Below are 16,829 nucleotides of genomic sequence, written 5' to 3'. Positions count from 1 at the left end.
ACAAAGTGGCAAAACTAGCCTCAGCAGCAGAGGACCTAATAAAAAATCCTTGGCTCTCCAGAAGGGAGGTTCTGAGAGTTTTAGGTCTAATGTCTGCAAGCATACCAGCGGTAATCTGGGCCTAACTTCATGCCAGGACACTTCATTTCTTCTTCCTGTCCTCTTGGGACAGACAGAGAGAGTCCTTGGACCAAAAAATTCTACTCACCCCCCAGGTCCTGGTTTCCCTGGAATGGTGGACTTGTCACCAAAATCTGAAAGAAGGGCGACCATGAGCCCAGTGGAATCCAGTAAAGATTACCACGGATGCCAGCTCTTGGGGGTGGGGTGCCCACCTAGAAAAGAAGAAAGCCCAGGGTTGATGGGACAGCTCACTAACTCGCAGGTCATCCAATTACAGGGAGCTCAGAGCAGTGGGGGAAGCCTTAATAGCCTTCCAGGAAGATATCAAGGGCAGAGAAGTCCAAGTATGTTCCGACAATGCTACCATGGTAGCATACTTGGGACATCAGGGAGGGACCAAGTCCAGCCCCCTACTAGAATTATCCAAGAAAATTTTGGAGTGGGCAGAAGGGAGAGTCCTCTCCATCTCGGCCATACACATAAAAGGCACAAGCAATATAAAAGCAGACTTCCTCAGCCATCAACAGCTGAGGCAGGAGGAATGGGAACTGAACCAGGAGGTGTTTTTAACCCTGGTACAGCGCTTCGGAAATCCAGAAATAGACTTATTTGCCAACCGGCAAAACAGGAAGGTAAAGAGGTATTTCTCGATTTCCCAGGAACCTCAGTCGGAGGGTCTGGATGCGCTATCCCAGACCTGGCACTTCAGGCTGGCTTACGCCTTCCCACCTGTGGCGCTCATTCCGCGGGTCCTGCAAGAGCTCAGCAGGTCTCCTGGAAAAATTCTTCTGATAGCCCCATGGTGGCCAAGAAGAACTTGGTTTGCAAACCTAAGGTCCTTGGCGGTGGTGGAACCGCAAAAACTTCCGGAGTTCTTTCAGCTGGCAGCTTGGTTACTGAGCGCCAGATCTTGAAACGCAAAAGGCTGCTCAGAGAAGGTCATTAGTACGCTTCTCCTGAGCAGAAAACCAGTAACTAGAAAAATGTATTTAAAAATTTGGAAGACCTTCTACTCCTGGGTTAAGGATAGACAGGTCACTTCAACTTCTATCCCAGTTATACTGGACTTCCTCCAGGAGGGTGTAGACCTGGGGTTGAAAGTTGGTACCCTGCGGGTTCAGGTAGCGGCCCTCTCAGTCTATCTCGATCGAAGATTGGCTAAAGAGGACCTCATTAAACGTTTTTTGTTAGCAAGAGAGAGAGTCTCTCCAGTCCAAAAATTTAGTTGTCCGCCTTGGGATTTAACAAGGGTGTTAGAGGCGTTATCTATTCACCCATTTGAACCTATTAAAGAAGTTTCACTTAAATGTCTAACCCTTAAGTTGACCTTTTTGTTAGCCATTACTTCGGCCAGGAGGGTAGGGGACTTGCAGGCGCTGTCTATGAAAGAACCCTTCATGAGGGTACAGGCAGATAGGATCACGCTTAGAGCAGACCCCCTGTACCTACCAAAAGTGGCATCCTTATTTCATAGGACGCAAGACATAATATTGCCGTCCTTTTGTTCTAAACCAAAGAACATAAAAAGAAAGTTTCACTGTCTAGATGTTAGAAGGTGTCTTCTCACTTATCTGGAGAGGACTAAGAGCTTTAGGAGGTCTAACCATCTATTAGTTCTACATGCTGGGCCCAGGAAGGGACTACAGGCATCAAAAGCCTCAGTCTCCAGGTGGATTAGAGAAGCTATAGCAGGGTCTTATGTAGGTACAGGAGTGACAGCCCCTACTAATATCAAGGCTCATTCTACCAGATCCTTAGCAACTTCCTGGGCTGAGAAAGCAGGGGCCTCCTGGGAACAAATCCGCAGCGCGGGCACATGGTCCAGCCGTCATACATTCCTGAAGCACTATCGTGTGGAAATGTTGTCACAGCAAGACTTAGCCTTTGGTCGAAAGGTTCTACAAGCTGTGGTCCCACCCTGAAGGTAGGCCTGTGTTTCCTTGATCATCCTCTCAGGTGCCGTCCTGGAAGGTGATGGGAGAAAACCTATGTTGGACTTACCGGTAACAGTATTTCTACGAACCTTCCAGGACGGCAGGCCTACTTCCCGCCCTAAGTGGAGGGAAAAGGCAAGTACCTATAAGGAACTACGTCCCATGTGAACCAGTTAGGATTACTCTAATACATACTGGGGAACAAGGGGATGGGTGGGGCCTTTTAATCTGTCATGTGATCGTGTTTCCTGCAGGGAGGAGCCATCATCTCTCAGGTGCCGTCCTGGAAGGTTCGTAGAAATACCGTTACCGGTAAGTCTAACGTAGTTTTTTTGTTTTTTTTTTGTCCTTAATGACATTTCTGTAATACTTTACAAGGATTCTCAAATAAAAGAAAAAAAAGGGGGGAAAAAAAGAAATGGTTTTGACAAGTCCTTTATAAAAAAAAAAAACTTCCTCCGGTCTTCTGCTGACCCTGTCCTCCTCCAACGCTGTTTCCCGTCATTGTGCCAGCTCCGCTCTCTGCTGGTTCTTTTATAGACCTGGCCATCCACTGTTACCATGAGGCCCTGCCCCTTGTAATGGCACAAGGGGCAGGGTCTAATGGGATGTCATCGGATAGCCACGCTCCATGGATATATAAGAACTGACAGAGCAGAGACCCCGCCCCCAAGCACTCCCCCCCCCCCCCCCAATGTTGAAGGCATGTTGACTGTTATTGTCCAGGAGGGGGCACACTCATTCATTCCCCCCTCCCCCCCCCCTTTTTCTTGACCTGCTGGGCTGCATGCTTGGATAAGAGGTTGGTATGGATTTTGGAGAGTGGGGGGGCCACTTTTTTTTTCTGTTTAACATCTTATTGACTCTATTTACTATAATCAGCCTTATTAACTGCTTATTCTCTACTTTTTTTTTTTCCTCCTATTTTTATAAACTATTAACTTTTTTTTTTTTGCTTTTGTACCACGAATACCAAAAAAAGTTTTATTTTTTTACAATCTCTGTGAATCCTTAGTTAATGCACTAGTCTATAGATCCTTTAGGTTGTTTGTACTCACAAAATGTCCAGAGACAGCTGGTAACCTTTCAAATTTCAAGTGACACGGTATACCAGTGAAACCAGATCTTCGATAGACAGACCCTTCTGGTAGCCATCTGTAGAACTAGGGTCACTGTCTAACTTCTGCCCCTCCCCCCCCCCCCATGGCAGCCAGCAGATGCCAGGGAAGGTAGCTGCCTTTCCCCTGGCTTGGTGCAATCCTCTCCAGGCAAAACCCACCTGTGATTGGCTGGAGTGACATTAATATTCATGCTGTGTTCTGCATGGCATGCCCCTATTCTTTCAGAACCTTCCTAGGTTACTTGGTTACAGAGGAGGCCAGAGGCAGACCAAACCAGCAGCTGAGCACACTGCGCAGATTACACTAATCAATCGCGGCCCTCTGTTAAATAGGAGAACTGCTAGGGAAATGCAATTAGCTCCCTGTTTAACATGAGAAGCAAAACCTATATTCCACGAATACCAGCACCTATCTACGAGGGCAATGCATATATTAAAGGGTGCACCCATTGTATGAAGCCTGAGCTACAGTATATACTGTATATACAGCCATATGATCCAGAAGTTTATTTCCCATTCAGAAATAAAATTGAGTTGGACTGAGCGCTGACCTGAGGAGTAATCCATAGACTAGGGGAAGGGCTCTGACTTGAGGAGTGACCCCCATAGACTGGGGAAGGGCTCTGACTTGAGGAGTGACCCCCCATAGACTGGGGAAGGGCTCTGACTTGAGGAGTGACCCCCCATAGACTGGGGAAGGGCTCTAACTTGAGGAGTGACCCCCCCATAGACTGGGGAAGGGCTCTGACTTGAGGAGTGACCCCCCCCCCATAGACTGGGGAAGGGCTCTGACTTGAGGAGTGAACCCCATAGACTGGGGAAGGGCTCTGACTTGAGGAGTGACCCCCATAGACTGGGGAAGGGCTCTGACTTGAGGAGTGACCCCCCATAGACTGGGGAAGGGCTCTGACTTGAGGAGTGACCCCCCCATAGACTGGGGAAGGGCTCTGACTTGAGGAGTGACCCCCCCCATAGACTGGGGAAGGGCTCTGACTTGAGGAGTGACCCCCCCCATAGACTGGGGAAGGGCTCTGACTTGAGGAGTGACCCCCCCCATAGACTGGGGAAGGGCTCTGACTTGAGGAGTGACCCCCCCCATAGACTGGGGAAGGGCTCTGACTTGAGGAGTGACCCCCATAGACTGGGGAAGGGCTCTGACTTGAGGAGTGACCCCCATAGACTGGGGAAGGGCTCTGACTTGAGGAGTGACCCCCATAGACTGGGGAAGGGCTCTGACTTGAGGAGTGACCCCCATAGACTGGGGAAGGGCTCTGACTTGAGGAGTGACCCCCATAGACGGGAAGGGCTCTGACTTGAGGAGTGACCCCCATAGACTGGGGAAGGGCTCTGGGTGCAAGAAGGAAAGGTGGATTACAACCAGCGGGCCAGACTCAGAATGAGACAAACGTGGTGTGTGCAGGAAGACAGGAGGGGGATGTGATCAGGGCAAACTGATTGGTTGTATTCCATAACGAGTGTTCTATATCGGATGAGTTTGGTATGTACTATACTTTCTAAGGAGGGATACATTGTCTTGACTGGAGATGAAGCTGGATGAGGGATTTATCTAAATTAAAGAGTGGAATAAGCAGTAGGATTACATTTTCTATCAGATCATGATTAATTATTATCCTAAAGTGCGTGTTGGAATGTACATAAATGGTCACACTGGTTACCGAGTCTTTCACTGTCATTTCTCATTTCTCTCTTTTTATCTCAGTGATGGCATCTGCTGATCCGAGTGAGGAGCTGGAATGTTTCATCTGTCTAAACCTTTCTTCAGATCCAGTAACTTTGAAATGTGGACACAACTGCTGCCTGGACTGTATTGGCCATGTGTTAGATACACAGGAGAGGTCTGAAGGTTATTCCTGTCCTAAATGCAAAGAAGAGTTTGAGGAGCTTCCTACACTGCGTAACATGGTGGATAATTTCCTGTCTGCTCGGCCAGATCAGGAGGAGTTCGGTGTCACCTGCACTCCATGTAGTCACACTCCTGTACCTGCTATAAAATCATGTCTGTCACACAGAGGAGCGTCACCATGCAATCACCTGGGATTCCACAGCAAGTCACCAGAACACGTCTTCTGTGACCTTGCCACTTCCCTGGAGAACAGGAAATGCTCCGTCCATAAGGAACTACTGAAGTATTACTGCACTAAGGACTCCACCTGTATCTGTCTGTCCTGTAGGCTGGATGAGGAACACTGGGAGCACCAGGTGGAGACTCTGGATAAGGCCTCTGAGATCAAAAAGAAGAAACTGAGAAATGTTCTGCCGAAACTGATGGCCGAGAGAGAGGAGATGGAGGAAAGAGTCCAGAGTCTGCAGGAACACTGGAGGAAAGTACAAGGAAAAGCAGATGATGAAACAGAGAGAGTCACTGTCCTGTTCAGAGACCTTGGGAGACGTCTGGATGACCTGGAGAGGAGAGTCCTGAGTGACATCTCTGGGCAGGTAGAGCGGGTCTCTCTATCAGTGTCTGATCTGATCCAACAGCTGGAAATAAAGGAGGAGGAGTTGGTCAGGAAGATGGCTGACATTGAGGATCTGTGTAACACGACGGATCCACTGACTGTCCTACAGGAATCGGACACAAGTGACTTGTGTGATGAGGACAGAGAGCGACATGATGAACTCCTCTATGATGGAGGGGATCTGAATGTGGCGGGGATCTCACAAACATTACACATAGGGTTATCTGATATCATGTCTGGGGTAAATGTCCATTCATTTGCAGGCACACATGTGTATCCAATTTTTTGTGCAAAGAACAAAGTTATTTCAGGGTTAACAGACTTATTACTGGATGTGAGCACAGCTGGTAATACTCTACGCATAGCAGATGACAGGAAAACGTTATCCTTCTCATCATCGCATCTGAATCTCCCAGAAACACCAGAGAGATTTTGGTGTTCTCAGGTGTTAAGCAGTCAGAGTTTCTCTTCAGGTCGACATTGCTGGGAAGTCAATGTCCGAGGGTCAAATTGGTGGAGAATTGGTATGTGTTACCCCAGTATAGACAGGAGAGGAGTTCAGTCAGTGATTGGATATAATGAGAAGTCCTGGTGTTTGGAGAGGTATGGAGGTAATAGCTACTCGGTGATCCATGGTAGTAAGGAGATCCCAATACCTGGCAGTGTCTATGGTAACAGAATCAGGATAGATCTGAATTATGGGGCCGGGCGGATCTCCTTTTATGAGTTGTGTGACCCGATCCGATTCCTCATCACCATCACTACCACCTTTACTGAGCCCCTCCATGCTGGGTTAGGTGTATGGAATGGTTGTATAAGGCTCTCTTTAGCATATCAGATGTGAGAAATCAGCCCAGAGACTGGTGACATCACAGGGTGGGGGAATCTGATTGGTGAAATACTCAAGAAGCAACATTACTGGACTAGGTACAAGCATGACTTGTAAAGATTATTTAGGCTTCACTAGCTGCATGCTTGTTCCAGGTCAGTGAAACGGTAGGTAGTGTAGTGAAGGTTGGGATTGCAGCCCTGAAGCCTGCACATTTGCAGTGTATCTATTGCCAAAATATGTTTTGGAAGGATTGGCACTATACGATTTACACTTCTATCTGGGGCACCATTAGGAGATTTAAAATCAATAAATAAACACAAATATTAACTAAGGATTTACCAGACAGGAAGTGAGTCCCGGAAACCTCCTGATCCTTAAATTGTATTTCCTCTTTGGCCATATTCATTTGATCAGTCAAGCTGATGAGGGGTTTAGAGATAACAGAAATTAATGTCTATTGTACATTTTGTTAATGCCTGGGATAGTCCTACATGGCATTTGTTCGGCATAGGAATGTAATAATCTCCCGTTTGATGAAGAGGTCAGGTCCTTGGCACACCTGCCATGTGTAAAGATCTTCACATGCATTAATCCTTCTACTTTCCCATCTTTATTTTGTAACTCCTTGTCCAAATAAACTTTCAAAACTTCACTACGATCAGAGGTTGATGATTTCTTCATCGCATTCCACAATATCTTTGGTTGTAATGCATACTGTAAATGTGTTTTTTTTCCTGGACAACAAGGCTTTCTATTGTTAGACCAAAACTGGAAGCGTCAACGTATTTGTTGCTTCAGGTTTCATGGATCATAAAGATGGTCAAGGCCTTGGTAATTTCTATGGTTAGCCAGCAGAACTGCTGTCTTGAGTCTGGGGCTCCCCAATGAAATGGGAGAGCATTGGGAGTGGGAGGGGGGGGGGGATATACCTTTCCACTGCATGTAAATACGATCAAGTGTCCGTTCCCTTTTTAGCCTGGTACTCTACAGTTTGTTGCCCCGTCCATGACAGGTCCTCCTTAAATATTGTTCCTCGAAACTGGAACGCCTCTACCCTCTCGCCCTCCATTCCATTGTTCACCACCGACTCATGGCTAACCTCACTGTACTTTCCTAAAGAATCTGGCTTCAGAATCCTGTTTGTTGCTGGATAGCCAAGATTTCTGCCCCCCCCCTTTTTTTATATGTGCTCACTGCCACAATGGGGGAGGCTTTCTCTTTTCTTCTATTGAAACTACCTGTCACCTGATTATAATGAGCCATTCACTGCCTAAGCAAAATCCTCATGTGTCCAGAAAGTGGGGACCACTGGGTAAGTTATCTCAAAAGAATACTGGCTCATGGGTAATAGATTTTTTTTTTTTTTTTTTTTTCTTTTCTGATTTCCAGTCCTGTTCATTCAAAGAGGTCCAGGCAAACCTCGAGGTGCCACATGAACTCCCTTGGCACCAGTCTATAGTGCAAGTCCCTTCCTAATGACATTGATCATCTGTAGGTTCTAGATAAGACATCAGTCTTCTCCCTCACTTCCCACTCGGAAATGAAATGGTGTGTAGAAATTGCCTTAGGGCCCTTTCACATGTGAGGATCCATACGTGTCTCATCCTCTTGCTCAGCAGGGATTGTTCCATTAATTCCCACTGAGCCGACAGATGATAGGGCGGTCCCTGTCAGATCTCCCCTCTCCTCTATGGGGGGGATCGGATTTTCCGATCCGCAGACGAATGGAAAAATTGGATTTTCTTCCGTCTGCAGAATTGGAGCATGGCAGACACCGATGAGATCGGGTGTAAGTGGATGTTCATGTATGTCCCCTTTTTTTCATCTGTGAACAGATGGATGAAAAAAAAAACAGACATACGGTCCACTGGTGTGAAATAACCAGATGCCAATATAGTGCGAAATTCATAATCTGATTCAATGGAATTAAAGGGGTACTAATGGTTGGATTAAAAAAAAAAACGCAAACCTGTCTTATTTGCCTCCACTGTGCAGCTTGTTTTTCACAGAGTGGCCCTGATCCTCCTCTTCTGGGGTCCCTCAGCGGCTTTCTCGGCTCCTCCCCGCATCAGCTAACCCCCCTGGGAAGCGCTTTCCCAAGGGGGTTACCTTGCGGGCTGTAACAGTCACCACCGTTTACGATATTCCCATTCCATCGCCCCACGACAGCTTATCTGACACTCCACAATCCAACAGGCACGATCCATACCAATTCCCCAGAAATAACGAGACAAGCTCCGTTCTCTGAGTCAAAATGTATGAATGAACTTTAATGGTTAGCTCTCATCTTTTTATGTAGTACAGGCATGTTTACAGTAATCAAAGGAACAAATAACTATCCACCCCCAGCATCACACAATGGGGCATACATAATGAAAGGTCTTTAGGAGCTAGGCTGAATTAACACCTAAAAGCTAGACATCTGACCTTTATGACTGAATTAGCATCTCACACTGGACAATGGAATGTCTTTCAGGAGTAGCCCCCAATTAACACCTCAAAAGCATGTGTCCTCACATTGAATGAAAACACTCCACTGAACTGGTGTGGGTCAGCATAACCACTTGAATATCTCAAGATGTCCTGCAATATGAATTATCAGTCACATCTCATGTAATTTATAATTCATATTTCTCAGTCACCCTATGCCCAAAAGGGGCACAGGGTGACCATGGACCCATGAGTCATTAGTGACGCTGGCACAAGAGTACCCCACATCCTTCAAAAGTCTCTGGGTGTCCCGGGTCATTCTGTTACACGTGCGTGCTCCCGAGTTCTGTATTCGGCATCCATAACCACCAACTACAGGACTCGGCCCCGTCCCACTTGTCATTGGGGTTGATTGACAGCAATGGCTGTGCTGATCTATCCAATGAAGAGCCGAGAAGCACGGGCTGAGAAGCCAGCATGTTCTCGATGCAGGACTTTTGAGGGTTCAGGTAAGAAAATGGGGGGGGGGGGGCCTGTAAGCATTGGATGATTTTTTTCACCCTGATGCATAGGATGCATTAAGATGCATAGGAAGGTTTACAACTCCTTTAATCTTCAATAAGGTATATTAAAAAAACATCACCCAGCTTAATATCTGTTCACCCTATGGTGCTCAATTAGATGTACACTCACCAGAGAACCATGACCACAAAAGAGGGTAAAAAAAAACGTCTGGGTTTGTAAACTACGTTATAAATTTGTAGCTATGTGCACTCTAACCACTTCTGTACCAAGCCTATTTTTTGACACTTACAGGCCGCCCGCCGCAGAAATACTTTGGTACTTTGAAGAGGAATATCGTTGTTGGCTAGTTATCATAACCCCGGTATCCTCTTCTTCAGCAAGTGGTCCTCTTTCAGATAAAAGTGGTCTCTGCGGCTGATACGCTGCAAGATCACGTTTACCGCCATGGAAGAGGGCCTCCCGCCGGAGGCGATCACATCATCTCCTCTGCTTGGTATGGAGATAAGTGAGGGGAAGATGGCCCCCACCCGACTCCAGACCATTGCAGGGCGGATGCAACGTCAAAGCGTCACTTCCGCCCAATGCTCTTAAAGCTGTTTATATATTTATATATATATATACCCACACACACACAGGGCTCAAAATTTGAAGTCACGAGCCACTAGTCAGGCCTTGAAAGTTACTCGCCACCAGTTGCCCCTCCCAACCCAGGACATCAGAGCGGCTGCTGCGGGGGGGGTATCGATCAGGAACACCGGCTCTGAAACACAGCCTGCATCTCCGTGACACACGGAGGAGGAGAGAGAGAGGGGAGTGCTGTAGCCTCCTCCCAGAGGCGGCTCTAGGCTTTGTGAGGCCTTAGGCAAAATTTAGACATGAGGCCCCACTCAAGCCCATAATGGATAAAAAAAATTCAAGCAAGTAAAAATGGCTGCAGAAAGATGTATGATCTAGCACACAGGCGATCAGCACCACTTCCAGGGCACCCATCAGACATATGCAGCCAATACAACATCTGGGACCCAGCAAGGTGACAACCCCTCTAGGATTTTCCCATGTGCCCTGGGAGAATGGGAAGGGGGTGTCACTGATTCAATCCACATACACAGAGGAAGGAGAGTGGGGAAGATCCCAGCGCAGAGAGAGAGGGAAGGTGAGAGAGAGAGAGAGGAAGAGCGAGAGAGAGGGAGGGGAGAGAGGGATCTCTAGCCCTGTCCCTGTCTGCAGCCCCTCCTGTGTACCAGTCTGCAGTTCCTGTCTGTAGGAAGCTGTTTGTGATGCTTGGTACGGTACCTTTCATGACAGCAGGATGTTCATGACGGCAAGTAGCAGGCAGGGTCTGTTCTCATTCTGGGTGGGGACAGTGTCCTGTTGTGAGTTGGAGTGGTCCCCGGTCATCTTTACCTTGCACCCGTCAACTTTTTCCGGCCCCAGTCAGCCTGTCCTCCAGTCCTGGGAGGTCTTTAGAGCTTGTCTCCCTCCAGAACTATGGATCCTTGCAAGCCTCGCTGCTCAATTTGCCCGCCAGGCCCAGACTGGGTGAAAAAATAGACTGAGCAGCCAATGATAGCGGTGCCTTCCCCGCTCCCCAGCCTGAGACCCCTGCAGCAGCTGAAGGGAAAAGAGGGGGGAACCTAGCAGAGCTGCCAGGGGGTGAGGGGGCCAGAAAAGGGAACATGGTGGCAGAGAGCAAAGGAGTGAGGCTGAGAGCAGCAGAGGGGGGGGGGTGTGGAGGGCAAGAGCACTGGGGGAGTGGAGAGCACCGGGGGGTGCACTGGCTGGAGTGGAGAGCCTGGCGGGTGCAGAGAGAACGGGGAGGTGATGGAGAGCATAGGGGCCAGAGAGCACCGGGGGAGCTGGATAGCACAATGTGGTGGAGCGCATGGGGGGAGCCAGGGAGCACGGGGGGGTTGTTGTAAAGCACTGGGGGGGGAGCTGGATAGCATAGTGGGGTAAAGCACTGGGGGGGAGCTGGATAGCATAGAGGGGTGGAGAGCATGGGGGGAGCCAGGGAGAAAAGGGGGGGCTGGAAATCACAAGGGGAAGCTGGAGAGCACAGGGCAATTTGAAAGCACAGGGGGAGACAGGGAGTGCTGCGGGGCAGGGGGGGGCAGAAAGTGCCTGGGTAGAACTGAAAAGCATAGGGGGCAGAGAGCACTGGGGGTGCAGGTAGAACTGGGAGGGGTTAGGGAGCATGTGGGGAGCAGAGAGCTCTGGGGGGCTGGAGAGCAATGTTGGGGGAGCCAGGGAGCACTGGGTTGGAGAGCACTGGGGGGGGCAGGGAGGATCAGAGAGCACTGTGGCGGGGATATCAGTGTGGGGGAGCACAGAGCACTGGGGGGACGTGAAGAGCTATTGGGGGGAATGACGACTGGACAGCACAGTGAGGGGGGAGAGCCAGGGAGCACAGAGGGGACCAGAGAGCATTGCGGGGGAGCTAAGGAGCAGTGGGGGGGACTGGACAGCACAGTGGGGGTAGCACGGGGGAGCACAGAGGACCAGAGAGCACTTCGGGGGGAGCACTTCGGGAGGGGGACTGGACAGCACAGTGGGGGGGGGCAGGGCAGCACAGTGGGTGAGCCAGGGGGCACAGGGGCAAGAGAGCACTGGGGAGGAGCCAATGAGCAGAGGGGGTATGCAGGAGGAACTAGGGAGCATGTTGGCAGTAAAAAGTTGAATAGGAGGAGCGGAGGGGACAGCTGCACATGGAGGAATTGATCTTTCCTTATTCCTCCTGCAGCCACTGAATGACTGCTTATTCTGCGGGCGTTCATTGGCTGCAGAAAAAATATGGAAAGATCAATTCCTCCATGTGCAGCTGTCCCCTCCGCTCCTCCTATCCATGCACACAGGAGGGCGACACGGCCGGGCACTCACTTTCTCTCTGGTCGGCCAGGCAGCAGCAGGCGCCGGGATGTGATCCATCCACCGGAGCTCCTCCTATCCAGGCACACGGGGAGGGCGGCACGGCCGGGCAATCACATTCTCGCTGGGAGGTCGGCCAAGCTGCAGAAGGTGCTGGGAGGGGATCCATCCACCGGAGCAAGCTGAAGGAACAGCTCGATCAGAGAATTACCCTCCGGCCGCTCTGATGTCCTGTAAAAAAAAAGCCTGCAGTACAGTACCTGTCTCCGAGAATGTGTTTCTAGAACGACGGCATTGCACTGATTCTGGGCGACATGGTGCCGACATCTCGCACTCGCTGGAAAAGGAAAAGCACATTCCAGCGAGCGCGTCATAGAAGCGTCGGGGATCCGACTTGGATTCCCGCCAATTATAGCCGCGGCGTTTGGTATGAATCATGAGGGGGAACTCCACGCCAATTTTTTAATAAAAAAACGTCATGGGTTCCCCCCAGGCCCTTAGGTCTCGTATGGATTGTAAGGAGAACCCCCTACACCGAAAAAACGGCGTGGGGGTTCCCCCACAATCCATACCAGACCCATATCCAAGCACGCCGCCGGCCGGTCAGGAGAGTAGTGGGGATGAGCGAGCCCCCCCTCCTGAGCCGTACCAGGCCGCATGCCCTCAACATTGGGGGATTGGGTGCTCTGGGCCTAGGGGCGCCCTGTGGCCCCCCCACCCCAAAGCACCCTGTCCCCATGTTGATAAGGACAGGGCCTCTTCCCGACAACCCTGGCCGTTGGTTGTCGGGGTCTGCGGGAGGGGGGCTTATCGGAATCTGGGAGCCCCCTTTAATAAGGGGGCCCCCAGATACCGGCCCCCCACCCTAGGTGAATGAATATGGGGTACATCGTACCCTTACCCATTCACCTGGAAGAAAAATGTCAAAAAAATAAACACACAACACAGGGTTTTAAAATAATTTATTAGTCAGCTCCGGGGGGTCTTCTCCGCTCTCCGGGGGGTCTTCTTCCATCTTCTCCGCTCTCCGCTGTCGCCTCGGTGCTCCCCGGTTCTTCTCCGGCTCGCTCTCTGGTGCCTTCTTCGGGGCTGGCCGCCGCTATCTTCTTTTAAGCTCTATTACTAGCAGCAGCGCAGCCGGCTCTTCTTTGCCATCTTCCGCCTTCTTCTTTTCTTCAGATGTTGACGCTTTGCTTCCTCCCGCTGTAATGCCGGGTACGCGGCTCGCAGCGATTTATATAGGCCTCTTATGATGTCACAGTCCCATCATGCTCCGGGTGGTGACAACATAAGGGGCGGGGTCACTGGGTGATATTACCCGGTGGCCACGCCCCATGCCTATATAAATCGTTGCACACCCTGCATTACAGCGGGAGGAAGCGTTGTGTCAACATCGAAGAAGAGAAGAGGGAAGAACATGACGCAGAAGAGCGGGCCTCCTCTAGTAAAAGAGCTGCAAGAAGATGGCTAAGAAGCCTGGCAGAAGGAAAAAGGCAACCGGAGAGCAGAAGAGACCCCCGAAGTCGAAAGAAGACCTCCGGAGCTGCCTAATAAATTACTTTAAAAACGTGTGTAGTGTGTTTTTTATTTATTTTTTTTACACTTTTTTTTTTTTTTTTCTCCAGGTGAATGGGTAGGTGTACGATGTACCCCTACCCATTACTATTTACGTTGATTCCCAACCGCCCAGCACTTTTTTTTTACGTCGTTTGCGTTCGGCTTTTTCCGGCGTAAAGTTACCCCTGCTATATGTGGGGTATGTGCGCCGTATCCTATGTTAAGTATGGCTGTCGTTCCCGCGCCGAGTTTTGACATTTTTACGTCGTTTGCATAAGTCGTTTGCGAATACGGCTGGACGTAATTTACGTTCACGTCGAAAGCAATGACATTTTGCGGCGGATTTTCGAGCATGCGCACTGGGATGTTTTCACAAAAAAAACATCAAATACGCGGGGTCAAGCCAAATTTAAGTAAAACACGCCCCCTACATCCCCATTTGAATTACGCGGCCTTTCCCTGAAACACATACGTTACGCCGCCGTAACTAAGGGTGCAAGTTCTTTCTGAATACAGAACTTGCGCCCAAAGTTAGAGCGGCGTAACGTATCAGAGATACGTTACGCCGGCCGGACAGATACGCTCAGGTATCTAAATCCGGCCCACTGTGTTTATCAGAGTCCTGGGGGACTATTTATGACAGAAGTGATGGTGATTACGGAACATCTTTAAGGAACTGTAAAGAACATATCTAGATAATGACTGTATTGTTGTGTGTGTTGGAGTCCCAGGGGGACTGTTTAGGACAGACGTGACAGTGATTATGGAACATATTGCAGGGGTCATAAGGGATATGCCTAAATAATGACTGTATCGTTGTGTGTGTTAATCATCCCAGGGGGAATATTTAGGACTGAAATGGTGGGAATTTTGGAACATTTTCTAGGAACCGTTGACACGTTTTTGGATTGTACAGCTTTTTCCAGCAGCTTACTGCTTTTGTTTCCATGTTCGTAAAATACCTTTTTGTTAGAGGGCTTAACGTCTCCCAGATTTTCTCCCATGTTCCTCCAAGAAGAGAGACTGTGTACAGGTTAGTTCCTGGAGGTTATCTATAGCTTGAGAATGCTTCAAGCAATTGATTTATTTTGAGTAGTGACCTGGCTCTATCATTTCGAGAGTTGCGATATATAGAAACTCTCCCCTGGGTTCGCATTTGCGGGCCTCCCATTGATTAACCACTTGCTTACTGGGCACATAAACCCCCTTCGTTCCCAGGCGAAATTTCAGCTTCCGGTACTGCGTCGCTTTAACTGACATTTGCGCGGTCGTGCGACGTGGCTCCCAAACAAAATTGACGTCCTTTTTTCCCACAAAGAGAGCTTTATTTTGGTGGTATTTGATCACCTCCTGCGGTTTTTATTTTTTGCGCTATAAACCAAAAAAAGAGCGATAATTTTAAAAAAATATATTTTTTTTTAATTGTTGCTATAAATAAAATATCCCAATTTTTAAAAAAAAAAAAAAAAAATTTTCTCAGTTAAGGCCGATACGTATTTTTCGACGTATTTTTGTAAAAAAAAAAAAAAAAATCGCAATAAGCGACTGGTTTGCGCAAAAGTTATAGCGCCTACAAAATGGGGAACAGAATTATGATTTTTTTTTATTATTTTTTTTTTTTACTAGTAATGGCGGCGATCTGCGATTTTTATTGGGACTGCGATATTGCGGCGGACGTATCGGACACTTTTGACACAAATTTGGGACCATTCACATTTATACAGCGATCAGTGCTATAAAAATGCACTAATTACTGTATAAATGTGACTGGCAGGGAAGGGGTTAACACTAGGGGGTGAGGAAGGGGTTAAATGTGTATCCTGGGTGTGTTCTAACAGTGTGGGGGGAGGGGGGTGACTGGGGGAGGTGACCGATGCTGTGTCCCTATGTACAAGAGACACAGATCGGTCCCCTCTTCTCTGACAGCACGTGGAGCTCTGTGTTTACACACAGAGCTCCACGTCCCTGCTGTGTCACCGACGATCGCGTGTACCCGGCGGACATTGCGGCCGCCAGGTACACGCATCGGCTCTTCGGCGATGCGCCGGGACAGTGTTTACCCGCTGCGCGCCCCCCAGTGGCGCGCGCGGGTAATGCACATAAAAGGACGTCTAAAGACGTCCACTCGGCACTTGAGAGCCGCGTTGTGGACGTCTTTTGTCTATAGCGCGGATCTCAAGTGGTTAAGAAGGCAGGCATCTGGGGTTCTATTTATTTCAAAGAAGTCTTGTCTTCTAGAGCAAATCCTAAGCACATTATCTATCCTTATGGAGGAAGTAAACTTAGTTTTTTTCCCCCTGCATAGTAAATGCATAATGTGCTAGTTTAAGTCGCTTTGTATACTATCACATTGTGTGACACTAACCTGCAAACAAAGCCCACGTCATCCCTACTGGAGGCTGCATCCATCTTCACCCGTCTTCCTTCTGGGGCCGCGGACTCTGGCTGTGTGACTAGGCAGTGCCGCGTGACATCACTCCCGTGCATGCGTGTGGGAACCGCCGTCACGGGACAGGCTTCTAAAGGAACAGCACGGACATTATTGGTGCAGTATATGGTAAATATCTCCTAAACGGCGCACGTTTAGGAGAATTTTACAGTACCTATAGGTAAGCCTAGAACAAGGCTTACCTATAGGCACAAAGAATACAGGAAGGTTTACTTCCTCTTTAACCACTTCCGTTCCGTAGGACGTCATGTGATGTCCTGGAATTCAGTGGGGGATATCTGAATGATGGGTGCAGCTACAGGCATCATTCAGATATCCTTTTCTTCAGGTGGCGATTCTGCACACCATAAGAATGATCATAGCTGCAGTTCCGTCACTTGATCGTTCTTATAGGCAGCAGGGGGACACCCCCCCCCCTCCCACCGCCATCTGGTGTTTCTCTGGGTTCTCCTGTGCCATTGGAGGCCCGGAGAATGAATCGGGCATCGCCGGATGGGGAGGATAGAGATTTCCGGTG

At 49.0% G+C, this 16,829-nt stretch overlaps 1 protein-coding gene across 1 annotated transcript; it reads left to right on the top strand.

Annotated features, from left to right (window-relative positions):
* The first annotated feature begins 4,899 nt into the window (after positions 1-4,899).
* LOC120922729 (E3 ubiquitin/ISG15 ligase TRIM25-like) lies at positions 4,900-6,498 on the top strand. The gene has a single exon (XM_040334768.1). The coding sequence runs from the start codon at positions 4,900-4,902 to the stop codon at positions 6,496-6,498; it is 1,599 nt and encodes a 532-aa protein (XP_040190702.1).
* The last annotated feature ends 10,331 nt before the right edge of the window (positions 6,499-16,829 follow it).

The sequence above is a fragment of the Rana temporaria genome, unplaced genomic scaffold, assembly GCF_905171775.1.
Source record: "Rana temporaria unplaced genomic scaffold, aRanTem1.1, whole genome shotgun sequence".
Taxonomy (NCBI): domain Eukaryota; kingdom Metazoa; phylum Chordata; class Amphibia; order Anura; family Ranidae; genus Rana; species Rana temporaria.
This window is presented reverse-complemented; position numbering and strand designations above follow the sequence as displayed.